Below are 27,853 nucleotides of genomic sequence, written 5' to 3' on the forward strand. Positions count from 1 at the left end.
GTGACCGTGTCGAGAAGAAGGCGCGCCAACATCCAGCTTCTGCAACAGCGACGGCCGACAATGAGTGACTGTCGCCACCTCCTCGATCGACGGCTTCAAACCTTCAATCAACCAACAAGGAAGACTAAAAGCACGTAAAGTTTCAGAACTGTATGGCAGACCTCAGCTTTTCAAATTGTTCCATTTGCCTCGCAAAATTACAGCAACTTAGCATTAACCTTTGTTGCTCATTGTCCCGATTGCATTGCCAAGCAGGGTCCGTTCCTTTTCCGAAATGAACCCGAGTGTCGTTGAAATTCAAACGCCAGCATTAAAATAATATAATTAGATTTCACTGCTTTAATTTCAAAGTTCAGTAGCTGGCTACAATATTCAGATTACACAAGCACGAATTAAGAGTGCGAGCTTTGTTACCGTATTTTAGCTTACCTGTGACTGCAGCTCAGCTTGGTACGTACTACATTTTACTATTGTTAATTGTTCAGAATCGTTTAATTCAAGTTCAAAGTTAAATCTCTTATTTCTAAATTGCGTAGATTCAAGTAGCTTTTGAAATGATTGTTGAGGTAGTCCAAGACTAACCGTATTTTACTGGATTTCGATGTGCTTCAGAAAGAAAGCTCACTATTAACTTCAGTCACTAAATTAACTTTCGATTTTCCGGTTTTATTAATTCTTTTGCTAAATTAAGTCAGAGTGTAGCGAAATTTATTACTTCTGATAAACTTTCAGTTTTCACACTACACGTGTCAACCTTCAGTTGCCACGCTTCTAGTGTTAATTATATGTGTAATAACCTTTCTTTTCAGTTACTATAGTAATTGTCCTTAGGACTGGCGACCGTGATTTCCCCCAAATCTCAAATATCTAATTACCGCTAGTTAATTGTTAACGTAACGGCCGCACATTTACTTCCTTTATTAACTTTACCCCTTTTCAAAATTAATTTCCACCAGTTTCATTTGCATTTTTCCTTTCATTTAGATGTAACCCTTTCCTCCCTCTTTACCGACAGGTTAACTTCGGTGACGATTGCTTTTCCAAAACTCCCATTAGGTACACGCGGTTTCATTTTTCACTGTCATTAAGGTCGATAAGTGAGGGGGGAGGTTACACGTGGCGACCTGGTGACAGGACAATCTTCAAATTTGAGGTTGTTCTGGACACGAATTTTGCATTGTGCAAATCTCGTAACAAAGTACTGGTTACGAAATGGTCGATACGTCAGCGAGAATATTCGTGTGAGGAATCCTAATTAGAGTTGAGATTTGGCAGTTATATTGAAAATTATTAAAATGAGTGAAGGCAACAATTGCCAAAATTTGGTAGACTTGGATACGGAACAATCGGTCGAACAGTGGGAAACGCGCACCGCGGTACCCATTGTTCAGGGGCAGGCGGCTAGCATGAAAGACGCGAACGGCGAAACGCAACAAAGAGCAGAAATGGAATTCCAAACTTTAGAAAATGTTTCGGAATCAGAAGTGAAAATCAAATCTGAATCCCTTGATGACGAATACGGGGGGACAATTAAAGAGGAAGCCGCTACGGAAGTAAAACCGGTAGTTTCCGGGAATTTAACTGATTTATTGAACGTTTTGATTAACGAAATCAAGAGTCAATCGGTCAAGCAAGAAGCTCAGTCTGAAAAATTTGAACGGATGCTAGACAATCAGAACAAAGCTATTAACGTTGTTAACAACAATGTTGGAGTTGTTAACACAAAAGTTGATAAAATCAAAGAAGATATTGTTGTAATTAATACCGAAATCGGTAATCTTAAACAGGAAATGATAGGCGTTCAGGCGGAAATTGCGAGCATAAATACTCGTTTTTATTCCGAAATTAGCAGAATCGAGAAAAGTGTAGGAGAATCAGTTGCTCCGATCATCGAGAATAAAGTGACGGAACAAAGTCAATTAGTGAAAAAAGAGGATCAAAAGAAGGTGGAAACTTTAAAGGCTTTAGTATCCGAAGTAGATACCAAAGTGACGAAGCAGGCTAATACCTGCGAAGAGAAAAAAAGGGAAGTAGAAACGCTTGCGACAACCACTTGCCAAGTGATTACGAGGGTGTCGGAATTAGAAAGGAAACTTGACGAAAAACAGAGCTATGTGCCAATATGTGCACATAGTTCGGAGTTGTGGCCGAAAGAGGAGCGGTTCGACCCCTTGAAAAAAGGCGGTATACACCCGACGGATTTCATTAAAAATTGTGAAAGAGTTTTACCCAGATCATGGACTGATGAGAGAAAAATTAATGCGATTATTGATGTGTTGGCTGGTGATGCCAAGCGTTGGGGCTTAAACCTCAACATTACGAACCTGACTTTTGACGAATTTAAAAATTTGTTTCTGGCTGAATACTGGTCAGAGCAAAAACAGCAAAGTGTCTGGCGCGAATTTGTCGTATCGAGGCCTTTCGATGCGAATACGCGCGGTTCGATGAAGGAGTTTTGTGAGGGCTGGATCCGCAAGTTGGAATATTTGCGTGACCGCCGCTCGGAATCCGAAATAGTCTGGGAACTCTACAAGAAGCTTCCAGATGATACAAAACGATACGTAGGAAGCAATTACAGGACAATCAATGATTTCCTGGAAAGAGTGGAGGACGAGGACAATTGGCGCAATAATCGCGACAGTGGCAGAGGCCGTGGTAACAACAATGGGTACCACAGCAACCACACCAACGATAACCATGGGAATAATGCATACCGCAACCATGGCAGCAATAACAATAATGGTTCGGACCGTAATAACAATCGGTACAATGCAAATAATAACCGGAATGACAGAAACCAGTATCATACTAGCGTGATACGGGCTGCGCAGAATAGTAATAACGCCAGAGGGTGTGACCACCCGCCTCAGCAGTATCCCGGGAGCGTATCTGCTGGGACGAGACAGGGAAACCATTATCCGCGCCGGTGAGGGGCCGACCGGGCGTGGAGAAATTTTGGCGGCCCAATAACAGTAGAAAACCGAGGTGTCGTCGTTATGGAAATTCCGTATGGAATAATCAACGGCGGGAGAGTGTGCCAGTGTTAAGAGAAAAGAGTGCGCCCACAAGTAGTAGATCAGCTGTAGACACGGCAGTAGAAAATACATTCACTGTCAGTGAGAACAATTTAAGTAGTGTTCCGGAAATCGATCATAAAGTGGCAGCTGTAATACCCGCAGCGGAACTGGAGATTGAGTTTAAGAATGATTCGCAATTGTTGAGAGAAGATCAGATGTCGGATAACACGTCCGTCATCGAGCGAGGGGATGCAGAGAGGGATGAGGTCTGGTTAAGGCAGTTCGGTCGCTTATACGACGAACTAAGAGATTATAGGGGTCTGTATGGGAGAAGTGTTTATGGGGAGCGCGTGCAGGATTTTCCGCGTCTCTTCCCGCAGGAAGATAGTGTTTGTGAAATGATAGAAAGTTCTGGCCCTAACCGGCAGACTTTACTAGAAATAGTTGATGTTAATGGGGAGCACGAGCAAGATTCGTCGTGTTTCGTCCCGCAGGAGTTGAATGTTGAAGTAGTGACGGAAAGTTCTGGCCCTAACCGGCAGACTTTACCGAAAGTTGTAATGGTAGAAGTAGCCGACCCATCCGACGCGAACATCCAGTTTAAACATTGCGAGAGTATTAAGGAGAAAGATTACGAAAATTTTAGTGATAGCCGGACACGATTGGTAGAAAACCACGTAGATTACAGTGTGTATGAGGTTAGAGCTGACGTTATACGGTCAGACGATAGCAGTGTGGGTTGCGCAGATCCAGAGGAAGTAATTGCAGATACTACTGGGCACATGTCTCCAGGTAGAGTGGCAGATGAGATCAATCTGACCAAAGAGGAATCAAAGAAGGTGACAATTAATGAATTGATAGCAAAGCAACACTCACTAGTTGACGAGTCACAGGAAAAGGTTTCAGTATTGGAGGCGACGCTACAGACTAAGCCTCAGGACAAACGTGTTGAAATAAAAACTGTATGTGAACAGAGGCAGAAAAAGCCGCCAGATAAACCGGATTTAGGATCAAAGCCGGATGGTTTTTTCTGGAATGACCTGGATATAGACGAGGATTTACTGTGGGAAAATAAAGAAACAGTCGAGGACAAGTGTAGACAGATAGTAGTGTCTGTTAATATGCACGACCTACAACTAAACGTGTTGATTGACACCGGTGCAGAATTGAGTGCTGTATCTGGGAAAATATTTGAGTTACTGAAAGACAGACCTGGCATCGTAGTTATGCCAGTAACAGGAGTGAAAATTATCGGTGCTACTGGGAAGGCCAGTAAACCGGTCACAAAACAGATTTTTGTCAACTTCGAGATATGTGGGGCACGATTTGAACAAGAGTTTGTCGTCGTGCCAGACTTAACTACGGAAGTAATTATCGGGTTAGATTGGCTGTTAAAGTACCGTGCAGTGATTAACTGCGAAAGCAAAACGTTGACATGTACGTCCCAAGATAAAACAATAGTAGTTAGTTTTGACGAGGCAGGAGACGGTGTGCATAGGCAATACCAGCCTATACACATTGTTAACTGGCCGAATGGTATTGACGTAGGTATGAATTTGAACTACTGTAATGTGAGGAATCTCGGCATTGACAATAGTGTAGAAAGTGAATTGGAAAGTATTGTAGACGGTGTGTCAAACGTAACACACGAACAAAGACGAGGCCGACTTTCCCGTACCTATTGCCATCACAACCATAGGGCATGGGGCAAATAAGTAGCAGTATTTGAGAGAATTATGAACACCTTGAGACATGAATCTACGGAATTTTCTCCAGAGGAAATCCTGTTGGGTGACAGAAGTACAAGTTTAGTGGAAGAGATAATCAAATTCCCTCCACGGATTGACATTAGTATTGGTGTGAAAAAGGATCGTTTGCGAGAAGTAATGAAGCTAAAAGCCGATGCTCGCATACGTCGTCATGACACTAAAGCGCGTTTTGATTAATCAATTTAATTTTAATCAATTTAATCATGATCTAATCAACTGAAAAATCCAAGCTGCTAGTTTAAGTTTTCAGCTGAGTCACAGTAGATTAAGGAATGTAAATATGATTTTGTAAATAGCTGTAAGATTCCATAAATATGTGATTTACTAGTCATTGCCGATGTACTTAGACGCTGTTTTAAGTTTCAGGCTAGTACATGCGTGTGATGATGGACAGTGTTGAGTTATCCACTGTGATAGTATTAAGGGACTCCTTGAGATTACTCGGGAGTGAGTTTTTCCTAAAGAATTCAGTGAAACGGACGTTCTGGAAACGCCGTCACAAGGGCGAGTGAGATCAAGCGTGCCGCACACGCGGGCGCAACAATACTGGCGAGGCGAGCCGCTGTCGGCTCTTGTGCCGCTGTTGGCTCTTGTGCCGCTGTCGGCATTCTTTGTACTTGCGAGTACGAAAGGCGGAATAGTTTTTCTTCCCGGACAGCTGATGTGAAAGAATTCTGCTGTCAATATTTATGTTTTTTTCGATCTACTGAATATTATTTTCTTGTTTAGCGTTAAGTGGAATCTCATGACGAGATATTAATTATGAAAAGGTTATGTAAAAATGTGTATTCTATGTAATTAATTATTAATTTGCGTATTTTGATCTACCTGTTTTTATGACCATGTACTCTGATTAATTTTGCAAATAGTATTCCATTTCTCATAGTGCTACGAATTTTAATGATTTTGGAATAGCTAAACCATTTTCTATATCTTCTATGAATTTTAATATGTTGTCAACCTGTTTTATTTTGTGCAAGATGACAGAGTGGAATAAGATTAGGAGTGTCCCCACTCAATTATTATGGTCTAAAAATTGATTTATGATTAATTAGACGAATGCTAAATTTTGTTGATGTTTTGAGCATATGCATTTCCGCTGTTTCTTTTTTGGGACATTTTCTGAGTCAGTTTACGTTACACGAACATCCTCAGACAATGTGGGGCACGTGTAACGCCGGAAATGCATATACTCCTATTTCCATCTATTGTACTATTATTTTTTTTCCTTGTTTTGTTACCTCAAGATATGACATTTCTGTCTCTTTATATATTGTAATTGTTTTACTGTTTGTATATATATATTTATGCACTCATGTCGATGTATAATTGGTTTGTTTCGTAAATATTATTTGTATTTTTACGCTGGGTCTTGCCTAGGGAAAACTGCTATCGAACGATTACGTCGATAGGTCGTGTGACGAATCAAAGTGTGTAGGATCTTTGGTAGTGTTAACTCTGCCGCGTGGAGCGCGGGCAGAACAGAGTGAGAGTCTGGCTGGAGTAGCGAGTGGAGCAGGTGTGTTGTGTGACGCTCCCGCGAGTTGACGCGCTTTCGGGGTTTAGCAGCATGTAATTGCGCTCGACTCGCGATGATAGTTTCTGACATGGTGTCGCGGACGGGAAGCATTAGCTGGCGCACATCAAGAGCCCGTTTCGCCTGGTGACCGTGTCGAGAAGAAGGCGCGCCAACATCCAGCTTCTGCAACAGCGACGGCCGACAATGAGTGACTGTCGCCACCTCCTCGATCGACGGCTTCAAACCTTCAATCAACCAACAAGGAAGACTAAAAGCACTTAAAGTTTCAGAACTGTATGGCAGACCTCAGCTTTTCAAATTGTTCCATTTGCCTCGCAAAATTACAGCAACTTAGCATTAACCTTTGTTGCTCATTGTCCCGATTGCATTGCCAAGCAGGGTCCGTTCCTTTTCCGAAATGAACCCGAGTGTCGTTGAAATTCAAACGCCAGCATTAAAATAATATAATTAGATTTCACTGCTTTAATTTCAAAGTTCAGTAGCTGGCTACAATATTCAGATTACACAAGCACGAATTAAGAGTGCGAGCTTTGTTACCGTATTTTAGCTTACCTGTGACTGCAGCTCAGCTTGGTACGTACTACATTTTACTATTGTTAATTGTTCAGAATCGTTTAATTCAAGTTCAAAGTTAAATCTCTTATTTCTAAATTGCGTAGATTCAAGTAGCTTTTGAAATGATTGTTGAGGTAGTCCAAGACTAACCGTATTTTACTGGATTTCGATGTGCTTCAGAAAGAAAGCTCACTATTAACTTCAGTCACTAAATTAACTTTCGATTTTCCGGTTTTATTAATTCTTTTGCTAAATTAAGTCAGAGTGTAGCGAAATTTATTACTTCTGATAAACTTTCAGTTTTCACACTACACGTGTCAACCTTCAGTTGCCACGCTTCTAGTGTTAATTATATGTGTAATAACCTTTCTTTTCAGTTACTATAGTAATTGTCCTTAGGACTGGCGACCGTGATTTCCCCCAAATCTCAAATATCTAATTACCGCTAGTTAATTGTTAACGTAACGGCCGCACATTTACTTCCTTTATTAACTTTACCCCTTTTCAAAATTAATTTCCACCAGTTTCATTTGCATTTTTCCTTTCATTTAGATGTAACCCTTTCCTCCCTCTTTACCGACAGGTTAACTTCGGTGACGATTGCTTTTCCAAAACTCCCATTAGGTACACGCGGTTTCATTTTTCACTGTCATTAAGGTCGATAAGTGAGGGGGGAGGTTACAAGTAAACAGCTACATATATGTTCTACAAGACTATTTAGGTTGCTTTTTGCTGGAATATACTATTAGTAGCGTTGTGATAGTCTGTAATGTGTGTCTTAATGGCAATATCGTTATGTCAGACATCTGACTACATCCAAGCAAAGAAATACTCTTATAATACATTGATCCTGAAGACGAGGGTGTATGCTATCGAAATGCATGACAGAAGAAAATAAAAGTGATTTATACCGACCGTTGTGGTAATTTCCGTTTTTTAAAATCTGATGCTTTCTGAAGACCAACCGGTCTTAGCCGTGGTGGCATACATATTACATGCATTCGCGATGGCCGTTATCCGGCAGTGTGGATTAACGTCATTTCGTACATCATGTGAAATAGACTTGAAATCAAGGGCTGTCTGAACAGTTACCGCCATGCTACAGAAGCTTTAAAGGTTGAGATACTATCGTTTCTTCAGTTAACTACATATATCTTAGAAAAACAATGTAGCAAACCTTTCCCGAAGGAAGAGTACGTAATTCTCCATTGGTCAACTCGTTGACAAGCTGACAGCCAGTCACATCAGAGACATTGTCAATGGTTGACATGTTCGTCAAGGTCCACCAGATATCACGGTTGATGTCTTGTGGACTATCATACAAACAGCGTGGAGGCAGGTTCTCCAGTTATACATCTGACTCTCATCACGTTTCCATGTCCTTATTGGTTCGCGTGGGGGCTTGGTACCACATAGAATCCTAATAGTCACATTAAATGTACACGTAATTTGTGCTGTCATGGCTTTAACCTGTAATAATACTTATTTTCAGATAACTTCCTTTTGCTCTCGACGGTATAGTTTGATTCATTAAAATTACACCCAAAAATGTTACATTTAGTTAGTTAGCTTAATGTTTAATGGATCATTGTACAATTAGTGGTAACTAGATGGAACGTGTCACACATCACTGAAGCAACAAAGAAACTGATATAGGCATGCATATTCAAATGCGGAGATATGTAACCAGGCAGAATATGGCGCTGCAGCCGGCAACGCCTATATAAGACAACAAGTGTCTGGCGCATTTGTTAGATCGGTTGCTACTGCTTCAATGGCAGGTTATCGAGAATTAAGTGACTCTGAAAGTGGTGTTATAGTCGGCGCACGAGCGATGGAACACGACATCTCCGCAGTAGAGATGAAGTGGTGACTTTCCCGTACGATCATTTCACGAGTGTACCGTGAATATCAGGAGTCCGGTAAAACAGTGAATCTCCGAAATCACTGTGGCCGGAAAAAACACTCTTCTTCTGGAAGAAAGGGACTGAACAGAATTGCTGCAGATTTCAGAGCTGAGCCATCAACAAGTGTCAGCACGTGAACTATTCAACGATACAACTTCGATATTGGTTTTCGGAACAGAAGGCCCACTCGTGTACCCTTCACGACCGCACTACGCAAAGCCTGTGCCCGTCAACTCCTAAATCGGACTGTTGATAACTGGAAACATGTTGTCTGGTCGGACGAGTCTCGTTTCAAATTGTATCGAGGCGATGGACGTGTACAGGAATGAAGACAACTTTATGAATGCATGGACCCCGCATGCCAGCAGGGGACTGTTCAAGCTGGTAGAAGCCCTGTAATGGTGTGCGGCATGTGCAATTGGAGCGATATGGGACCGTTGCGGTGTGTGAGCGAGAGTTATCTTGTCGAAAAACATTTCCTGGAATGCTGTTCATGAATGGCAGAGCAACAGGTCTCCCATCTCTCTGACGTTCAAATTTTCAATCAGCGTGCCTGAGATAACCATGAGAGTACTCCTGCTGTCAAACGAAACCGCACCCCAGACTTTAACTCCAGGCGTAGGTTCAGTGTGTCTACCACGCTGCAATGTTGGTTGCATGCCCTCAAGTGGTCTCCTTCCAACCAACACACGGCTATCACTGACACCGGAGCAGAACCAGCTTTCATCAGAAAATACAACAGACCTCTAGCCTGCCCTCCGATGAGCTCCCGCTTGACACCATTGAAGTAGCAACCAGCAGTGGCCTGGAGTCAGTATAATGTACACTACAGTTCGTCTGGCACGGAGCTGTCCTTGAAGAAAGCGACTTATAACAGTTCGTCGTGTCTCTTTGGTGCCAGCTATTGCTCAAATTATTGCTGCAGATGCAGTGCGATGCGTCAGAACCATGCGCCGTACACGGTGGCCTTCCCCCTCGGTAGTGTCACGTGGCCGTACGAATCCCTCTCTTCTTTCAACTTCTTGAGACCGTACATTCACGTGACCACCACTACCAGGAATAACGTACAGTAGCTACATTCCTGCTAAGTCTTTCTCTAATTTCTCGTAGCTGTTTTAACGATCTCGTTCAAACTCAGTGAAATGTCGATAATGTCGTCTTTGTCGCCTTAAAGGCATTCTTGCCTAACAGCAACTCACCACGTCCGATCTCAAAAGTAACTAATAGTCACGACCTTTACAGGGTGTATTTAAAACAAAACTGATTTGCTGCAGCTAGCTTTCAAATGCTGTCAGACGACACTGCCATTTGGATGCTCTTTTAACAACCTTTCTTATCACTTGACCACACTTTTATTTTTCCAGTAATCTTACGCATTTCAACTAATAATAATAATAATAATAATAATAATAATGGCGTGTGACTAGGGCCTCCCGCTGGGTACATCGTTCGCCTAGTGCAAGTCTTTCGATTTGACGCCACTTCGGCGACTTGAGCGTCGATGGGGATGAAATGATAATGATTAGGACAACACAGCACCCAGTCCCTGAGCGGAGAAAATCTCCGACCCAACCGGGATTCGAACCCGGGCCCTTAGGATTGACCGTCTGTCGCGCTGACCACTCAGCTACCGGGGGCGGACCGCGTTTCAACTTTCCGTCATTTTCAAACGGTACAAAATACAACACAAAACTGGTATCATAAGGTATGAAAATATGATACATTTAACCACTGATAAGAGACATATTATAACGACTAAAACGTGGATTCCTAGTTTACTAGTGTTATGTCTGTCATGGTCTTTAGATACATTGTGTCACGCCAACATTTCCAAACACGAGACAAGTGCAACTGCCACCAAGGGAAAATTTTGGAAGCCAGGTGGACTAAATCGCTTAGCGGCACTGCGTACGAGGTACACGCTGCAATTTGTTTCTCTTTACAACCACAATTTTCATTGCGTAAACCAATTTCATCAGTAAACATGGAAATCACTTTACAGTGTTTTGCAAAAGATATTACTCTACAAAAATAGTACACTGGAAGAAAGGGTTGATTGGCCTTTGGGCCAACAGTCTATTAACTAACAAATCTTCCCCTTTTCCACAAGTTACAGCACATAATTTACTATCATGAGTGAAAGTACACTGATAAAGGTTAAAATTATAGACATCACTAGAGGGTTGGAAGGGAATTGGCCGGCCGGAGTGGCCGAGCGGTTCTAGGCGCTACAGTCTGGAAACGCGCGACCGTTACGGTCGCAGGTTCGCATCCTGCCTCGGGCATGGATGTGTGTGATGTCCTTAGGTTAGTTAGGTTTAAGTAGTTCTAAGTTCTAGGGGACTGATGACCTCAGATCTTAAGTCCCCTAGTGCTCAGAACCATTTGAACCATTTCAAGGGAATTGGTTAAAGTTGGAACACTGTAGATAACTTACTTAAGATCTTATGTGGTTGTATTACCATAAAACTGTTTTCTGTGAGTAACAAGCATTGGAGAACACCGTGACGCAAATTAAAGAAGAGCGGAGAAGGGGTGATCGGATACTTGGTATTAATCTTGACATATCAAAAATCCTGTGAAACTGTTTAAATCTCTGCACAACGCCCCGATATTGCCGCTATTAAATGCGCTTGAGGAATTGGAGGTTTCTCAGAGTAAAACAAAGTTTTCGTAGAAATAGTTGACGAGCAAATAAATTTCACCAAGAATTGATTTTTCAGTCTATTTACGGAACACTTATAGTTCTGCAGTTATCCGGGGCCTCAGGAGAGGGCGACGCACTACGGCTGGTCACTAGACAGTATTCTTTTTGTGATTAGTGGCTTGCTGTTCTGCATTTTACCCCCAAGTCTGTACAATTTCGTGTGGCTTTCTCCTGCGTCCCGTGTTGTGCACAAGATGATGAAAGTTTAAATATTTACTACATATTTAGTGTCATACGCGATGATTGGTCAAAGGCCGATAGAGTATTCATAAGCAGATTTTCAGGGCTTTATGCTGTATGACACGAGTTAAAAACTGTTGACAACAGCGCTTGTATAGCTGTTTCATAAAGGTTTCGCGTTATTTCATTCAAGTTGTCACTTTATACACATTTGTAGCTTCAGTATTGTATATAGCTCTAAAGTAATTGTCAATATGTCAAGATTAATGTAGTGTACCACAGTACCCCTCGCCCCCTTCTTTAATTGCGTCGTGGTCATTTGCAATGTTTCTGTTCATAGAAAACAGTCTTATGGTTATACAACCACAAAAGATCTTAGGCGCGTTACTTTACATTCGCCAGCTTTAACCAGTTCCCTTATAATCCTCTACTTATCTCCATGATTTTAAGTTTTATTTGCGTACTTTCACTGATGATAGTATTTTGTGTGCTGTGAGCTGTAAAAAAAAAAAAAAAAAAACATTTGTTAGTTAACAGACAGTTGGCCTCAACGCCAATCAGCGCGTTCTTCCATGGCATTGATTTAAAAAATCTATTGTATATTGTTTTGTAGTGTTATACCTTCTTGTAAAACATTCTAAGGGATTTACATATTTACCGACGATTTGGTATTTCCGGATTTCCGGAAAACTTTCGCCACTTTACCACACAAACTGCTTGCTTGTGGAATATCTTCTCAGTTATGTGACTCGCTTTGTGATTTCCTGTCAGAGAGGCCACAGTTCGTAGTAATTCGCTGAAAGCAGCGAGAAAACAGAAGTGACTTCTGCCCTTCCCCAAGGTAGTGTCATGGGCCCTTTGCTGTTGCTTATCTATAAAAACGATTTCTGAAACAATCTGAGTGGCCGTCTTAGGTTTTATGCAGATGACACTATCGTTTATCGTGTAGTAAAGTCATCCGAAGATCAAAACAAATTGCAAAACGATTTAGAAAAGATTTCTGTATGGTGCGAATATTGGAAATTGACCCTAAATAACGAAAAGTGAGCTCATTCACATGAGTGCTCAAAGGAATCCGTTGAACTTTGGTTACACGATAAATCAGTCGAATCTAAAGGCCGTAAATTCAACCAAATACCTATGAATTACAATTACGAACAATTTAATTTGGAAGGAACATATAGAAAATGTTGTGGGGAAGGCTAACCAAAGACTGCGTTTTATTGGCAGGACACTTAGAAAATGTAACAGATCGACCAAGGAGACTGCCTACACAACGCTTGTCCCTCCTGTTTTAGAATACTGCTGCGCCGTGTGGTATGCTTCCCAGGTAGGACTGACGGAGTACATCGAAAAACTTTATGAAGGGCAGCACGTTTAATATTGTCGCGAAATAGGGGACAGAGTGTCACCGAAATGATACAAGGTTTGGGGTGGACATCATTAATACAAAGGCGTTTTTCGTTGGGACGGAATCTTCTCACGAAATTCCAATCACCTACTTTCTCCTGCGTATGCGAAAATATTTTGTTGACGCCGACCTGCATAGGGACCAACGATCACCATGATAAAATAAGGAAACTCAGAGGCCTTACGGAAAGATATACGTGCTCAGTTTTTCCGAGCGCTATACGAGATTGGAATAATAGAGAACTGTAAAGGTGGTTCGATGAACCCTCTGCCGAACACTTATGCGTGATTTGCAGAGTATCCATCTAGATGTAGATGAAACTGTTTTACACGATGAAAATTGTGGCTGTAACCAGAAACAAACTGCAGCGTGTACCACTTACCCAGAAACAAATTGCAGCGTGTACCACGTGCCTAGCGCCGCCTAGCGGTTTAGAAATCTTGATTTATAAACTTTTCCCTTGGTAGCAGTTTGCATTTGTCTCGTGATCGGGAATCTTGACGTGATATAATGTACCTAACGCCCAATTTTATATGACTGACATAACACTGATAAGCTAGGAAGCCATATTCTAGTCGTTATGATATATCTCGTATCAAGGGTGAAATGTATCATATTTTCATACCTTCTGATAGCAGGTTTTCCGTTGTATTTTGTAGCCTTTAAAAATGACGGAAAGTCGAAACGCATAAGGTTGTTGGGAAAGCAAATGTGTGGTCAAGACACAAGAAAAATTATTAAAACTGGTTTGTCGTTCTCTTTTGGGCGTTACCAGCGCCACTCTAACTAGACTGGCGCGATGCTTCAATGGACATCATCTTTCAGACGTAGAAACATGTCTACCAACTTCCGTTTATGTTGCACAACTCCTTCTTCCGTCAGTGTTGCTCTAGTTTTTGAAAATCGCTGAGCATTTTTCATCTGGTTTCATGAAAAAGACACTGATAACATCGTTTTAAAAGATGTGTGGTGATAGGGAAACATCAGTTTCTTCTTCGCGTCAGATCCCATAAATTCAAGGAAAAAAGAAACAGATTTTATAACTCACCTTGAAAGACATGTCGAGCATCAGCATGATGTATACTAAGGCCAGACAATCAGATGCAGCTCACTAACGTGTTCCCTGTAAAACAGAAACACGTGTTGTCATTCTTGTCGCTTATTCACGAGTCCTGTAAAAAGGAAAAATTATACACAGAAAAAGACAGAAACAGGAAATGAGACCCTGTAACTTCATTGAAAACATCGTAATGAGTTTTCTGTAGCGGCCATGAGTGCTTGGTGTAAGTAATTTAAGTAACTTTTATTTATTACATTTCCCCTTGGGCACTAACGTTTTTACTGTAACTGTTTACTTTTTGCGGTTGATAATGACAATATACTTTACTGTAACAATTCTTGATTTGATCGTTCAGTGTTCTCACATTAGTGTCACATTTGGCATTGTGTAGTATGGTACGAAGTTCTCCTTATAATATCATTATCCATTTCATTGCTGTGTGTATAACATTAGTAGAACTAAATTTTCGCTTTTGAGTCCCGCTATGACGTACACATCATCTATTGAAGTGAGAAACGATTAATACATTTCAACGGCAAATGTTTCAGGTATTAATGACGTACGCTAACGCTGAAGGAACCGTCGATACATCGAAGTATGTGACTTGTTGATGCAGGATTTGCACAGAGTTCTGCTAGAGCACATGGAAAACAATGGATAGTGACTATATAGGTGAAACAGCTGAAGAGAGTTGCTTCTCCGAGAAACTGAAACGCCCTGTTTGACAAGCCGGGACTCCTCTGTTTGGCGCCAATAGCAAAAGCCCCTTCTTACCGAGCCGTGTCTTCGGAAATCGAAGACGAGGCCCGGTCTATTGCTCTTACCTGCGGCTACGTAAACAGCCGAACGTCTCTCTCCAAAAGGGATGGAAGATGCTGCCTGTCTAGAAAAGCGCTTCGCGGAATCTTTAAAATGCCACGGCGGCGACTGAAACGAAACACAAGCGAAGATATTGAAAATAAAATTATCTTTTACTGTGGTAAAATTAAGGGGACTTTTATTAATAGGAAACCGTTTAAGAAATGAATTATGAAAAGCACATGACAAGAAATCGAACGTGAGAGGCACAAGCAATGTACGAAGCACTTCTGGAATAACTGAATGCAGTGGTGTTGGGTAGTTAAATACTCAGCGAACGACGTTAATTTGTGAAGCTGAGTTATAAAGATATACACACATTTATTTCTCGTTGCACATTGAAATTGGTCCCAACTGACCAAGCCACTGTTTGTGAATGCAGCTATCCCTGAGGCATCAAAAGGATCGATCTCTGTGGTGAACCCTGTGGTACTCCTAAAGATATGGATGTTTAGAAGAATTAAGAGATAAGGGGAGTGATTCTGTCTGAAGCACACAGACTGGTCATGTTCTATCGGCCCTCAGTCCTTCTAGTGACAGAAGGAAAGGGCAATGTTCCGTTTCAATTATACTACGGAGAAACTCATACGGAAGAAGAACAAGGACTACACAAGTCGACGGCAAATATACGTACAGTGCGCCCCCTTCATCGTTACCACCTAGAATAGCTTTTTGTCCAGAAGGAAAATAAAATAATACATGAAGGAATAGACGTTCACCTTCCAGGGGAATATTAACCTACATGATTTTAACATTTCTTGTAACTTTGTTCATTACGAGCTTACAGTAGTATGTCTTTTTCCAAACAGCATCCTATACGTAATATAGGGTAATCTACTTTCTCTCCTCGAAAAAGTTCAAAAACGTGCCGCAGTGTACCATTCACTTAAACATGACTATTAAAAACCCTAACACAAAACTGAGTTGGGCTCTCCTGCACCAGCACACAGTGTAGGTATCCTTTCATATACTCGATATGTCAAAGAACAAAAGGAAACACAAGGAAAACATACTGGAAGATATACTGCTCACATAGTCCTCCGTCTTCAGTTGAAGATTTTGAGTAGTATGGAGTTAGCTGAAGTGTAAGCTACGATAAAAACACGCAGCTCGCGAGCTTCCTTTTATCACGTACGACTGACAGACGAAATAACGTAACTGAAATAACGGAAGTTGTTTTAGTCAAGAGTTCGTTTAGAAACGGCGAAAGTGTCATGGGGAAAGTCATTCAGCTACAATGGCAAACGCTACAAGACCGGCATTGTGCATCACGGTGTGGTTTACTACTGGAAAGTTTGGAAAGCATACTTACTAGAAACTCAACTAATGTAGGATGGTCAGAAACAGTCTGAGAACCTTGTGAGGGTGTTTCAGGGGAGGTAATGCTGAGAAATAAATCTTAAGAAGAATATTACTCTGAAGCGTCAAAGAAACTGGTATAGCCGGCCGAAGTGGCCGTGCGGTTAAAGGCGCTGCAGTCTGGAACCGCAAGACCGCTACGGTCGCAGGTTCGAATCCTGCCTCGGGCATGGATGTTGTGATGTCCTTAGGTTAGTTAGGTTTAACTAGTTCTAAGTTCTAGGGGACTAATGACCTCAGCAGTTGAGTCCCATAGTGCTCAGAGCCATTTGAGCCAAACTGGTATAGGTATGCGTATTCAACACACAGTTGTGAAAACAGGTAGAATACGGCTGTATAAGATAAGTGACTGACGCAGTTGTTAAGTCGGTTACTACTGCTGCAATGGCATGTTATTAGGAGTGAGTTCGAACGTGCTGTATAGACGGGCGCACGAGCGATGGGACCCAGCATCTCCGAGGTTGCGATGAAGTAAAGATTTTCCCGTGCGACCATTTCAGGATTGCACCGTGAATATCCGGAATACGGTAAAAAATCAAATCTCCGATATCACTGCGGCCGGAGAAAGGTCCTGAAAGAACGGGCCAACGAGGACTGAAGACAATCGGTCAACATGACAGAATGTAACCATTCCACAAACTGCTGCAGATTTCAGTGCTGGGCCATCAACAAGTGTCAGCGTGCGAACCATTCAATGAGACATCATCGATATGGGCTTTCGTAGCCGAAAGTCCACTCGTGTATCCTTGATGACTCTTGTATCGTTGATGTTTTACACCTCGCCTGAGCCCGTCAACAATGACATTGCACTATTGCCGGGCGGACGATTCTCGTTTCAAATTGTATCGAGCGTATGAACGTGTACGGGTATGGATACAATCTTACGAATCCATGGACCCTGGATGTCAGTAGCCGAATGTTCAATCTGGCAGAGGCTCTGTAATGGAGTAGGGCGTGTGCAGTTGGAGTGATATAAGAACGCTGATACTTCTAGATACGACTCTGATAGGTCACACATACGTCAGCATCCTGTCCATTGTGCATTCCAACGGACTTGGGCAATTACAGCAGGACAATGCGACACACCACACGTCCAAATTACTACAGAGAGACTCTTCTGAGTTTAAACGCTTCTGCTGACCACCAAACACCCCAGATATGAACATTATTGAACGTATCTGAGATGCCTTGCAACGTGCTGTTCAGGAGGGATCTCCACCCCCTCGCACGGACTTACGGACAGCCCTGCAGGATTCATGGTGCCATTTCCTTCCAGTACTATTTCAGACGTTAGTCGAGTCCATTTCACTTCGTGTTGCGGCACTTCTGCGTGCTCGCGGGGGCCCTACATGATATTTGGCAGCTATACTAGTTCCTATGGCTCCTCTGTGTAGATACATTGCACCGTTGACGACCTGTTAAGCACTGATGTTAGTCAATCACGTCGTTTCGTACACAAATTCAAGCATTTGCTCGCGCTAAAATGCGGTAACGCAGAGACATCTGTGCTCCGTGAGCTACCACATGTTCAAATGCTCATTACCAGTTAAAAAAGTTTTTTTCGGAAGTAATGCATTTAAGGTAGGTGAACCAAAACTACACTTGTTCGGTTTTCACTTCTTGTGACACTGTCTCTGGTAGCTGCTTTTATCTCCGTGCCCGACGACCTGAGCGGCAACTTCAATGCTAAATATCTCGGAAAAGGCACATCAGATCAATTTTTTTTCTTAAAAATTATTTCTCAGCACAACCTTCCCTGAAACACCTTTACAGCCTTCTCGTGCTGTTTCTGACTAGCCTGTATATTATTTCCTCTAACTTACGTTAGGCCAGAAGACCATAGAGGTAAAATTTTAGAGATTAGAGGTCGTACAGAGCTTTACAAACAGTCGTTCTTCCCACGCGCCATCCGCTTAGTGTAAATTACGAGTGGGCACGAAGCACACTGCCACAAGCCGTAAAGTGGCTTGAAGAGCGTACATGCAGATACTGAACATTTCATCATCGTGTCGCTTGCCAGGGTTTATAGTCGAAATGGAGAGATAATTTGCAGTAAGTCGCGTTTAGTGCAGGTCAGAGATTCCGTTTGCCAGTGTGGTGTCGATTTGAAGAGTGGTTACTTGTGGAATGTAGCTCAGAGACATCCAGGATCAACACCGACAGTGTGGTGCGAAAAGCCACAGATGTCGTTCATAGAGAAAACACAGAATTTACAGAACCGGACATCGGACTCGCTTCGGATACGGTAGCGGTTCCGGTCCATTATTTAGATTTCCCTTTGATTCCCTAAATCGCTCAAGTTAAATGCCGGGACGGTTGTTTTAAAATGAAACACCTTATTCCCTTCCGTATCCGTCCACCAAACGGGTTGTGCTCCGTCTCCAGCGGCCTTATCGACGGAGGGACGTTAAATTCCTGACCTTCCCTTTAAATTGCAGAATGCGCGGAGAAAAAATTCAGAGCATTGTGTTGAATTACCTGCGACATCGACGATATGTGGTCTCTCGAGAGAACATTGTATATAATTGGATAATAGGTGGCCAAAACGTGTTATCGGTTTTTAGCATGAAGCTCATAGCAATAAATTAAGTAGGAGAAGATTGGATAAAGTAGCAGGCTATTTGGTGTTGCGAAATGATAAACGTACATATCCTCACTACAATTACTGCTTTTGCGAATACACAATTACAGGTATCTATTATGTACAAATATCCCAAGAAAAACGAAATAAATTAAATGAAGTAACGATGATTGAGATTTATGTTACTGGAACCTTCTAAGGTCTACATATATTCCGTCTGGCTTTAAGACAGACTTTCAGTATATAGCAGACATATTTCACGTTATTTTAGTACGGCGAGTGTATGACAACACAACACGTTTGTCTGGCCCCTCAATAGACAAACGTGTGGTTCCTGAGGATAGGCAGCAGCCTTTTCAATACCTGCAGGGGCAACAGTCTGGATGATTGATTTGATGTTGTAACATCAACCAAAACGACCTTGCTGTGGTGCTACAGCGAACAGCTGAAAGCAAAGGGAAACTAGAGCCGTAATTTTTCCGGAAGGCTTGCAGCTCAGAAGGATATAAGTTGCAGTTCTTATTCGGAGATAAAGAGGCTTGCACAGGATAGGATATCACGGAGAACAGCACCACACCAGTCTACGGTCTGAACACCACAACAACAACTGTTTCTATTGCAGAAATCTTTGAAGATATCGTCAAGTAAGATTTCCAAAATGTTGAAGTCCGCAACAGAAGTGGTCGTCTGTTATTTTCAGCAATATCTTAGGGTCATCTTCCTATCTAGATAAAGGTGTCTCTCAGTTTCTCCACTAATATAAAACGTTTTTCCACCAGTTGACTTCCACTAGGAAATCCAGAACTGTTTTTGTCACGATTACGCAATCGTGTCACTTGTATTGCATTTCTTCTCCTTTTAGTAATAGCGTACTCTCTTGTTCACGCAGTATGCCATTGTAGTAATAAACGAAATCCATCGTTTTGCAGAAAAACTTTGTCTTCTCCATAGACTGTTCGCTTTCAGTTTGTCAGGGTCACGTCGTACCTCGTTTTAAGCGTTTACTCCGTTCCACCGTCCCCCTTCCACATCACGCACCCTCCACGATAGGCAATCTGATAGTTAATTACAGATGTAAAAACTGGTGCGTCTTGCAAAGATTTAAAAACCTTTTTGTATTTCCTTGGACCTACTTGGGAGGAAAAGTGTAGGTTATAATGTGGATAGTGTCGCTATTCACTTCAGCAGGAAGTAAGATACTCCTGGAGCACCAGAAAACATACTAAGCACGTTGTCCTTGTGGCGAAATGTACTAAACTGATAGGATATTGCATAATGCTACGCGTTGTTGCACATCCTCGGGGAATAACGGAAGGATAACGAATAAGGATGTGGTCGACCATGTCGTCGCAACCTCGGAGTACGCGATGTTCCGGTCGGCTCTAGCACCTTCTTCCTCTCAGTTTCATTGAGGGAACCACACCCGTGCAGCGCGCCATAGTGTCATACAAGATATTAGCTAGCGTGTGTGTGTGTCTGTGTGTATGTGTGTGTGTAAGTGTGCGCGTGCATGTGCGTGCGTGAGTTTCCGTATGCATACGATTAACACTGCGGGGCAAAGAATGAAACTTAACCCAGTTTCGTAACGTTGACTCTCCAGAAAACTGATTTTTCCCTGGCACATGCAGCTACGAGAACGGCTGCAATCGTCGACATATTTGCCCTAATCAAACTTATTGACACAAGACGACCTCTCTTTCTCTTTCATATAAATAAGAATGGCGTAAAATACTATAATAATTGCGGTGAGCCGGCCGCGGTGGCCAAGCGGTTATAGGCGCTTCAGTCCGGAAACGCGCTGCTGCTACGGTCGCCGGTTCGAATCCTGCCTTGGGCATGGATGTTTGTGATGTCCTTAGCTTAGTTAGGTTAAGTGGTTCTAAGTCGAGGGGACTGATTACCTCAGATGTTAAGTCCCATAGTGCTTAGAGCCTCCCCCCCCCCCCCCCCCCTCTTTTGAATTCCGGTGAATGGACACAAAACTTGTTCCTCGTTGTGCTTAGGAGAAAACTCGATTTTCTTTTTTTCAAGAAAAGGTTTACTTCGTTAAAGGCTGTCATTTTACGCACTCTGGCCCGTAGACACCAACATACAGATTGTACAGTGGAAACCGGAGTTAAGACGAAAGTGAGCTGTTAAATGTAAAGAAAGTTGATGATATTCACTGTGCGCAATAATGTATTAGAAGGTTACTATACCAGACCTATGTAGGTCACAGATTTTGATTTAATTGTATATTACTGAAAATACAAGAACTACACTCCTGGAAATTGAAATAAGAACACCGTGAATTCATTGTCCCAGGAAGGGGAAACTTTATTGACACATTCCTGGGGTCAGATACATCACATGATCACACTGACAGAACCACAGGCACATAGACACAGGCAACAGAGCATGCACAATGTCGGCACTAGTACAGTGTATATCCACCTTTCGTAGCAATGCAGGCTGCTATTCTCCCATGGAGACGATCGTAGAGATGCTGGATGTAGTCCTGTGGAACGGCTTGCCATTCCATTTCCACCTGGCGCCTCAGTTGGACCAGCGTTCGTGCTGGACGTGCAGACCGCGTGAGACGACGCTTCATCCAGTCCCAAACATGCTCAATGGGGGACAGATCCGGAGATCTTGCTGGCCAGGGTAGTTGACTTACACCTTCTAGAGCACGTTGGGTGGCACGGGATACATGCGGACGTGCATTGTCCTGTTGGAACAGCAAGTTCCCTTGCCGGTCTAGGAATGGTAGAACGATGGGTTCGATGACGGTTTGGATGTACCGTGCACTATTCAGTGTCCCCTCGACGATCACCAGTGGTGTACGGCCAGTGTAGGAGATCGCTCCCCACACCATGATGCCGGGTGTTGGCCCTGTGTGCCTCGGTCGTATGCAGTCCTGATTGTGGCGCTCACCTGCACGGCGCCAAACACGCATACGACCATCATTGGCACCAAGGCAGAAGCGACTCTCATCGCTGAAGACGACACGTCTCCATTCGTCCCTCCATTCACGCCTGTCGCGACACCACTGGAGGCGGGCTGCACGATGTTGGGGCGTCAGTTGAAGACGGCCTAACGGTGTGCGGGACCGTAGCCTAGCTTCATGGAGACGGTTGCGAATGGTCCTCGCCGATACCCCAGGAGCAACAGTGTCCCTAATTTGCTGGGAAGTGGCGGTGCGGTCCCCTACGGCACTGCGTAGGATCCTACGGTCTTGGCGTGCATCCGTGCGTCGCTGTGGTCCGGTCCAAGGTCGACGGGCACGTGCACCTTCCGCCGACCACTGGCGACAACATCGATGTACTGTGGAGACCTCACGCCCCACGTGTTGAGCAATTCGGCGGTACGTCCACCCGGCCTCCCACATGCCCACTATACGCCCTCGCTCAAAGTCCGTCAACTGCACATACGGTTCACGTCCATGCTGTCGCGGCATGCTACCAGTGTTAAAGACTGCGATGGAGCTCCGTATGCCACGGCAAACTGGCTGACACTGGCGGCGGCAGTGCACAAATGCTGCGCAGCTAGCGCCATTCGACGGCCAACACCGCGGTTCCTGGTGTGTCCGCTGTGCCGTGCGTGTGATCATTGCTTGTACAGCCCTCTCGTAGTGTCCGGAGCAAGTATGGTGGGTCTGACACACCGGTGTCAATGTGTTCTTTTTTCCATTTCCAGGAGTGTATATCAAGATTTGACGCATTTCCTGTTACGATTATAATGTAACTTATTTTGTGCAACATTAATATTAACTAACTCCGTCAAAGACTAAGCGATTTCCCGTCAGAACATCAAGTGAAGGACCATCGGGTGCGGCCAGTGTTTGGATGCAGAGCGCTCTGGTACGCTGCTTGCTGTTGACAATTTTACCTTTGCCTTTACGACAGAGGCGAGAGGACGGTGGCGTTGAGTCCCACACACCAATCTTAGAACAGATATCTTAAATGGTTCAAATGACTCTGAGCACTATGGGACTTAACTTCTGAGGTCATCAGTCCCCTAGAACTTAGAACTACTTAAACCTAACTAACCTAAGGACATCACTCACATCCATACCCGAGGCATGATTCTAACCTGCGACCGTAGCGGTCGCGTGGTTCCAGACTGTAGCGCCTAGAATCGCTCGGCCACCCCGGCCGGCGCAGATGTCCTAGCCTCTGTTTCAAACATTTAAACCTCTGCGCAGTGTCTCGCGAAGCGAAGGCAAGCGACGCTGTTGAAGGTGATTCCTCCGTCCGGTGGGAATGTTAAGAAGCTCGGAGACCCATTTGGTGCTCTTCGAGAGGAGTAGGTTGTGTGTCGGCACCGAATTTCACACTCTCCGTTCTCTCATCAACTCCAACACGAAGACAACGCTGCACTAACCACAGACACACACACACACACACACACACACACACACACACATATATATATATATATATATATATATATATATATATATATATATATATAATTATTATAGTCTCCTGCAGTTAATAGCTACAGTTCCATACAAAGCTCATACTTCGAGAAGAAAAGGTGCCTCCGGGCGCGAAGGATAGGAAACCCTGCGCCTGTACTCTGGCTTCTCCCAACCGTTCATGCCGTACGACTTTGTCTATACTTAATAAGCGATTGGTTCTGCGTTACAGTTTATATATTTCGGGATATGAAGCACGAAGTATAGTGGCTAAGTAAAAATAAAAAAAAGTAAACATACTGCTGTCATGATGGCCTTCAGGCTGGAAGGTGAAAGCGAAGTTTCGGTTCCCACTCGTCGTCGCGCGAACAACAAAGAAAATTTACTCCAAATCGCTATATACCGCAAGTATGAACTTTTAGTGCAATCAAAAGTATTTCTTCGAAAATAGCACCTTGTTTTAAAGAGACTAGTACGTTTTTAGATGACGTACCGCAGAAGCTATGCTGATTTGGCGACTAACGGTCCGTAGTTTGGAAATCTACTGTCACCAGCTGTTCAGGTTTATTTGTGTGGGCTTCTATCTAAGAGACAAACAGGCTCGACACATCCTGTGTCCATAGGCAAGATCCAATGATAACGTGACGTTCACGACAAGATTTCGAAACGCCGCCGGTAAGAGGCTGAAGCAGAAACGTAAACTTCGCTCACACGCTCTGGCAAGCTCGTCGGTTTAGACCGACCGCCGTGTCATCACCCGCCAATGGTGTCTTTGGATGCAGCACACCGCTCTCCCGGCCATATCCGATTTTCGTGACTTGGAGCCGCTACTAATCGCTCGAGTAGCTCCTCAGTCAGCACCACGAGGCGTACGTGCACTCTTTTCTACTCCTTCCACGAAAGAAAATTATCTGGCAGTATCGTCTTTCGAACCTGTATTTCCCGAAACGTGGTCAACCTCGATGACTACTCAGCTACGCGGGTGGACAGAGAGAGTGATTTAGCGAGGCTATAATTCCGCAGATTCAGAATGAAGAATACGTAGCTATGACTTGAGTCACTGCGTTCGATAAGTGCTCCATGACAGCAGAAGGCACTAAATTACTACAATGTCTTCCTGTGTACAGTGAAACGAGTGTTGTGTAGTAAAATCTTCCACCGCCAAATTCTTAAGTTTCGTACACAAAGCTTCCGTTCGTGCAATAAACCTACTGAAAATTTAGATTTCGGAACAGTGCTTATTTCATTTAGAATCGATAAAAGAATTACGGGTAAATGAGAAACGTATTTTGTCTAATTTCTTCTGAGCGTATGTACCAAGAGAGTAAGGAACGTGTACAACGTCGGCTGAGACAAGTTTTTTCTTCATTCTTCGACACAAAGCTAATAGTTAGGCATAAAAACTTCGCGAAAATTTCACTGCGAGTATCAATCATGTGAGATTCGTATACTCCGTCCTACACTCTGGCTCGCCTCTTATTTCATCTGAACAAGGCACACGTATGAGTCATGGAACACGGAAGGGTCCGGATGGCGATCTGTCTGGGAGTGCCATGGAACGGAGTTGTACCCACAGAGGGAAACGCAAGTTCGTCAGCGAATATGGTTGACATTGCTGCCTGTGCACCAGTAAAATGACTCCCATTCTCGTTTGAGTTCATAAATACTTGCCGGGTGAATAATCCACTAAATTTCGGGCATGCAGCCGCGCAAATAAAATTTCCTCCACTGATATTTCGGCCGCGTTCGTCCGGTCATCCTCAGTGACAAGACTTGTGACTCACTCTGAGGATGGCCGGACAATACGTGGCCGAAATATCAGTGCAGGAAATTTTATTTGCGCGGCTGCATGCCCGAAATTTAATGAATTATTCTTTACGCCGCGAGAAGTAGAAAATGCACACTTGTCGGGTGGTTATAATTAAATTACAGGTACTCACAGAAGTACAGTATCTGCTGTAATTATCACATGGCAGCGAAACTCGGCAACTAGGCCTGTTCTAGCGCGTTAACATGGAACCGATTTACGATGGACAGAAAATTAGTTGCAGTTTCGGCCACCAGGTGCGAATCTGAACTATGAATGCAATAAATACGTATAGAGATGTTTTCATGTGTAAAGGGTTAGAAACGGGATATGGGCAGTAAAGGTCAAATTAGCGAGAAATGTATAATGTCGATTTTTTTATTACGTAATTTGTTCGACATGGGCACCAAATACACTGTCGCCATGCTGTGCGGTGTCAGATTTGCACGTGGTGGCCAAAATATCCAGCGTAATTCGGTTACGCATTAACACATTGGGTTATCTACCAGGCCGGCCGCGGTGACCGAACGGTTCTGGGCACTTCAGTCCGGAACAGCGCGACTGCTACGGTCGCAGGTTCGAATCCTGCCTCGGGCCTGGATGTGTGTGATGTCCTTAGGTTAGTTAGGTTTAAGTAGTTCTAAGTTCTATGTGACTGACGACCTCAGATGTTAAGTCTCATAGTGCTCAGAGCCATCTGAACGAAATCTACCAAATTTCGCTGCCACACAATTACAACCCACACTGGACGTTCATAAGTAGGTAAACTGTAATTGTAACCACCTGGTATTTAATTGATTAAATATCGACAAATGACGCACAAACCCATAAGCAGAGCAGGCGCCACCGCCGCATCAGAAAGTCGCTGTACGTACTGGTGGTTACCGCTGTCAGCCTCGTTGTGTCCGAAGGTCGAAGCGGGTGACTCATCTCAGTGCCCTGCCCGCACGGCCAACGCACGGCTTTCCGGGCGGGAAGGAGCGCCGGTCCCCAGGACGAATCCGCCTGGCGGATTTGTGTCGAGGTCCGGTGAGCCGGCCAGTCTGTGGATGGTTTTTAGGCGGTTTTCCATCTGCCTCGGCAAATACGGGGTGGTTCCCCTTATCTACATCTACATCCATACTCCGCAAGCCACCTGACGGTGTGTGGCGGAGGGTACCCTGAGTACCTCTATCGGTTCTCCCTTCTATTCCAGTCTCGTATTGTTTGTGGAAAGACGGATTGTCGGTATGCTTCTGTGTGGGCTCTAATCTCTCTGATTTTATCCTCATGGTCTCTTCGCGAGATATACGTAGGAGGGAGCAATAGACGGCTTGACTCTTCGGTGTAGGTATGTTCTCGAAACTTTAACAAAAGCCCGTAGCGAGCTACTGAGCGTCTCTCCTGCAGATTCTTCCACTGGAGTTTATCTATCATCTCCGTAACGCTTTCGCGATTACTAAATGTTCCTGTAACGATGCGCGCTTCTCTCCTTTGGATCTTCTCTATCTCTTCTATCAACCCTATGTGGTACGTATCCCACACTGTTGACCAGTATTCAAGCAGTGGGCGAACAAGCGTACTGTAACCTACTTCCTTTGTTTTCGGATTACATTTCCTTAGGATTCTTCCCATGAATCTCAGTCTGGCATCTGCTTTACCGACGATCAACTTTATATGATCATTCCATTTTAAATCACTCCTAATGCGTACTCCCAGATAATTTATGGAAATAACTGCTTCCAGTTGCTGACCTGCTATTTTGTAGCTAAATGATAGGGAACAATCTTTCTATGTATTCGCAGCACATTACACTTGTCTACATTGAGATTCAATTGCCATTCCCTGCACCATGCGTCAATTCGCTGCAGATCCTCCTGCATTTCAGTACAATTTTCCATTGTTACAACCTCTCGATACACCACAGCATCATCTGCAAAAGGCCTCAGTGAACTTCCGATATCATCCACAAGGTCATATATGTATATTGTGAATAGCAACGGTCCTATGACACTCCCCTGCGGCACACCTGAAATCACTCTTACTTCGGATGACTTCTCTCCATTGAGAATGACATGCTACGTTCTGTTATTTAGGAACTCTTCAATCCAATCACACAATTGGTCCTCCACAATTCCGCCTCAGCTACACTATTTCGGCGATTGCTGCGTAAACAAGTTCTCCACGTACGTGTACACTACCATACTCTACCTCCAAGCATGGGGGTTACATTCGTCTGGTGTGAGACGTTCCCTGGGGGGTCCACCGGGGGCCGAACCGCACAATAACGCTGGGTTCGGTGTGGGACAGCGGAGGGGTGAAGTGGACTGCGGTAGTCGTCGTGGTGTTGCAGACCACTGCGGCTGCGGCTGGGGCGGAGCCTCTCCGTCATTTCTAGGTCCCGCTTAACATAATATAACAACATAACATCTCACTGCCGCTAGTTCATACCGCTGTCCAAGATCCCAAGATCTAAGTGACAAAAGCCACTGCCCTTCTTCCTTTGTTCTCTTTCCAATTTAACACTGCGCTTGTAACAACTCTCCAGTACACAGTCTGCTTGTAAACAACATGGTGTAAGAAACGTTGAATAAAGGCAAACTGAAACGTTTCCAACCTGGCGTTGAAGGGCAGCCGTCCCAATTTACAGGCGCCACTTTACGCTAATTTCTTTCGGTATGTTCGAGTGAATGGGTTACACACACAAACATTTTTAAGGCCCAC

General features: G+C 43.7%; 1 protein-coding gene across 3 annotated transcripts in view; it reads right to left on the reverse strand.

The window, feature by feature from the left end:
* Positions 1-27,853, reverse strand: part of LOC126457701 (leucine-rich repeat-containing protein 15-like) — a 123,746-nt gene that overhangs the window by 42,037 nt on the left and 53,856 nt on the right. For 2 of the 3 annotated variants that reach the window (XM_050094246.1, XM_050094234.1), the window contains exon 2: positions 14,135-14,209. In XM_050094246.1, coding sequence (XP_049950203.1) covers positions 14,135-14,161 — 27 coding nt within the window. In that variant the 5' untranslated portion in view covers positions 14,162-14,209. Of the gene's footprint in view, positions 1-14,134; positions 14,210-14,970; positions 15,074-27,853 lie in introns of all 3 variants that reach the window. The other variant, XM_050094239.1, reaches the window with a different exon arrangement.

Source organism: Schistocerca serialis, chromosome 1 (assembly GCF_023864345.2).
Source record: "Schistocerca serialis cubense isolate TAMUIC-IGC-003099 chromosome 1, iqSchSeri2.2, whole genome shotgun sequence".
NCBI classification, from domain to species: domain Eukaryota; kingdom Metazoa; phylum Arthropoda; class Insecta; order Orthoptera; family Acrididae; genus Schistocerca; species Schistocerca serialis.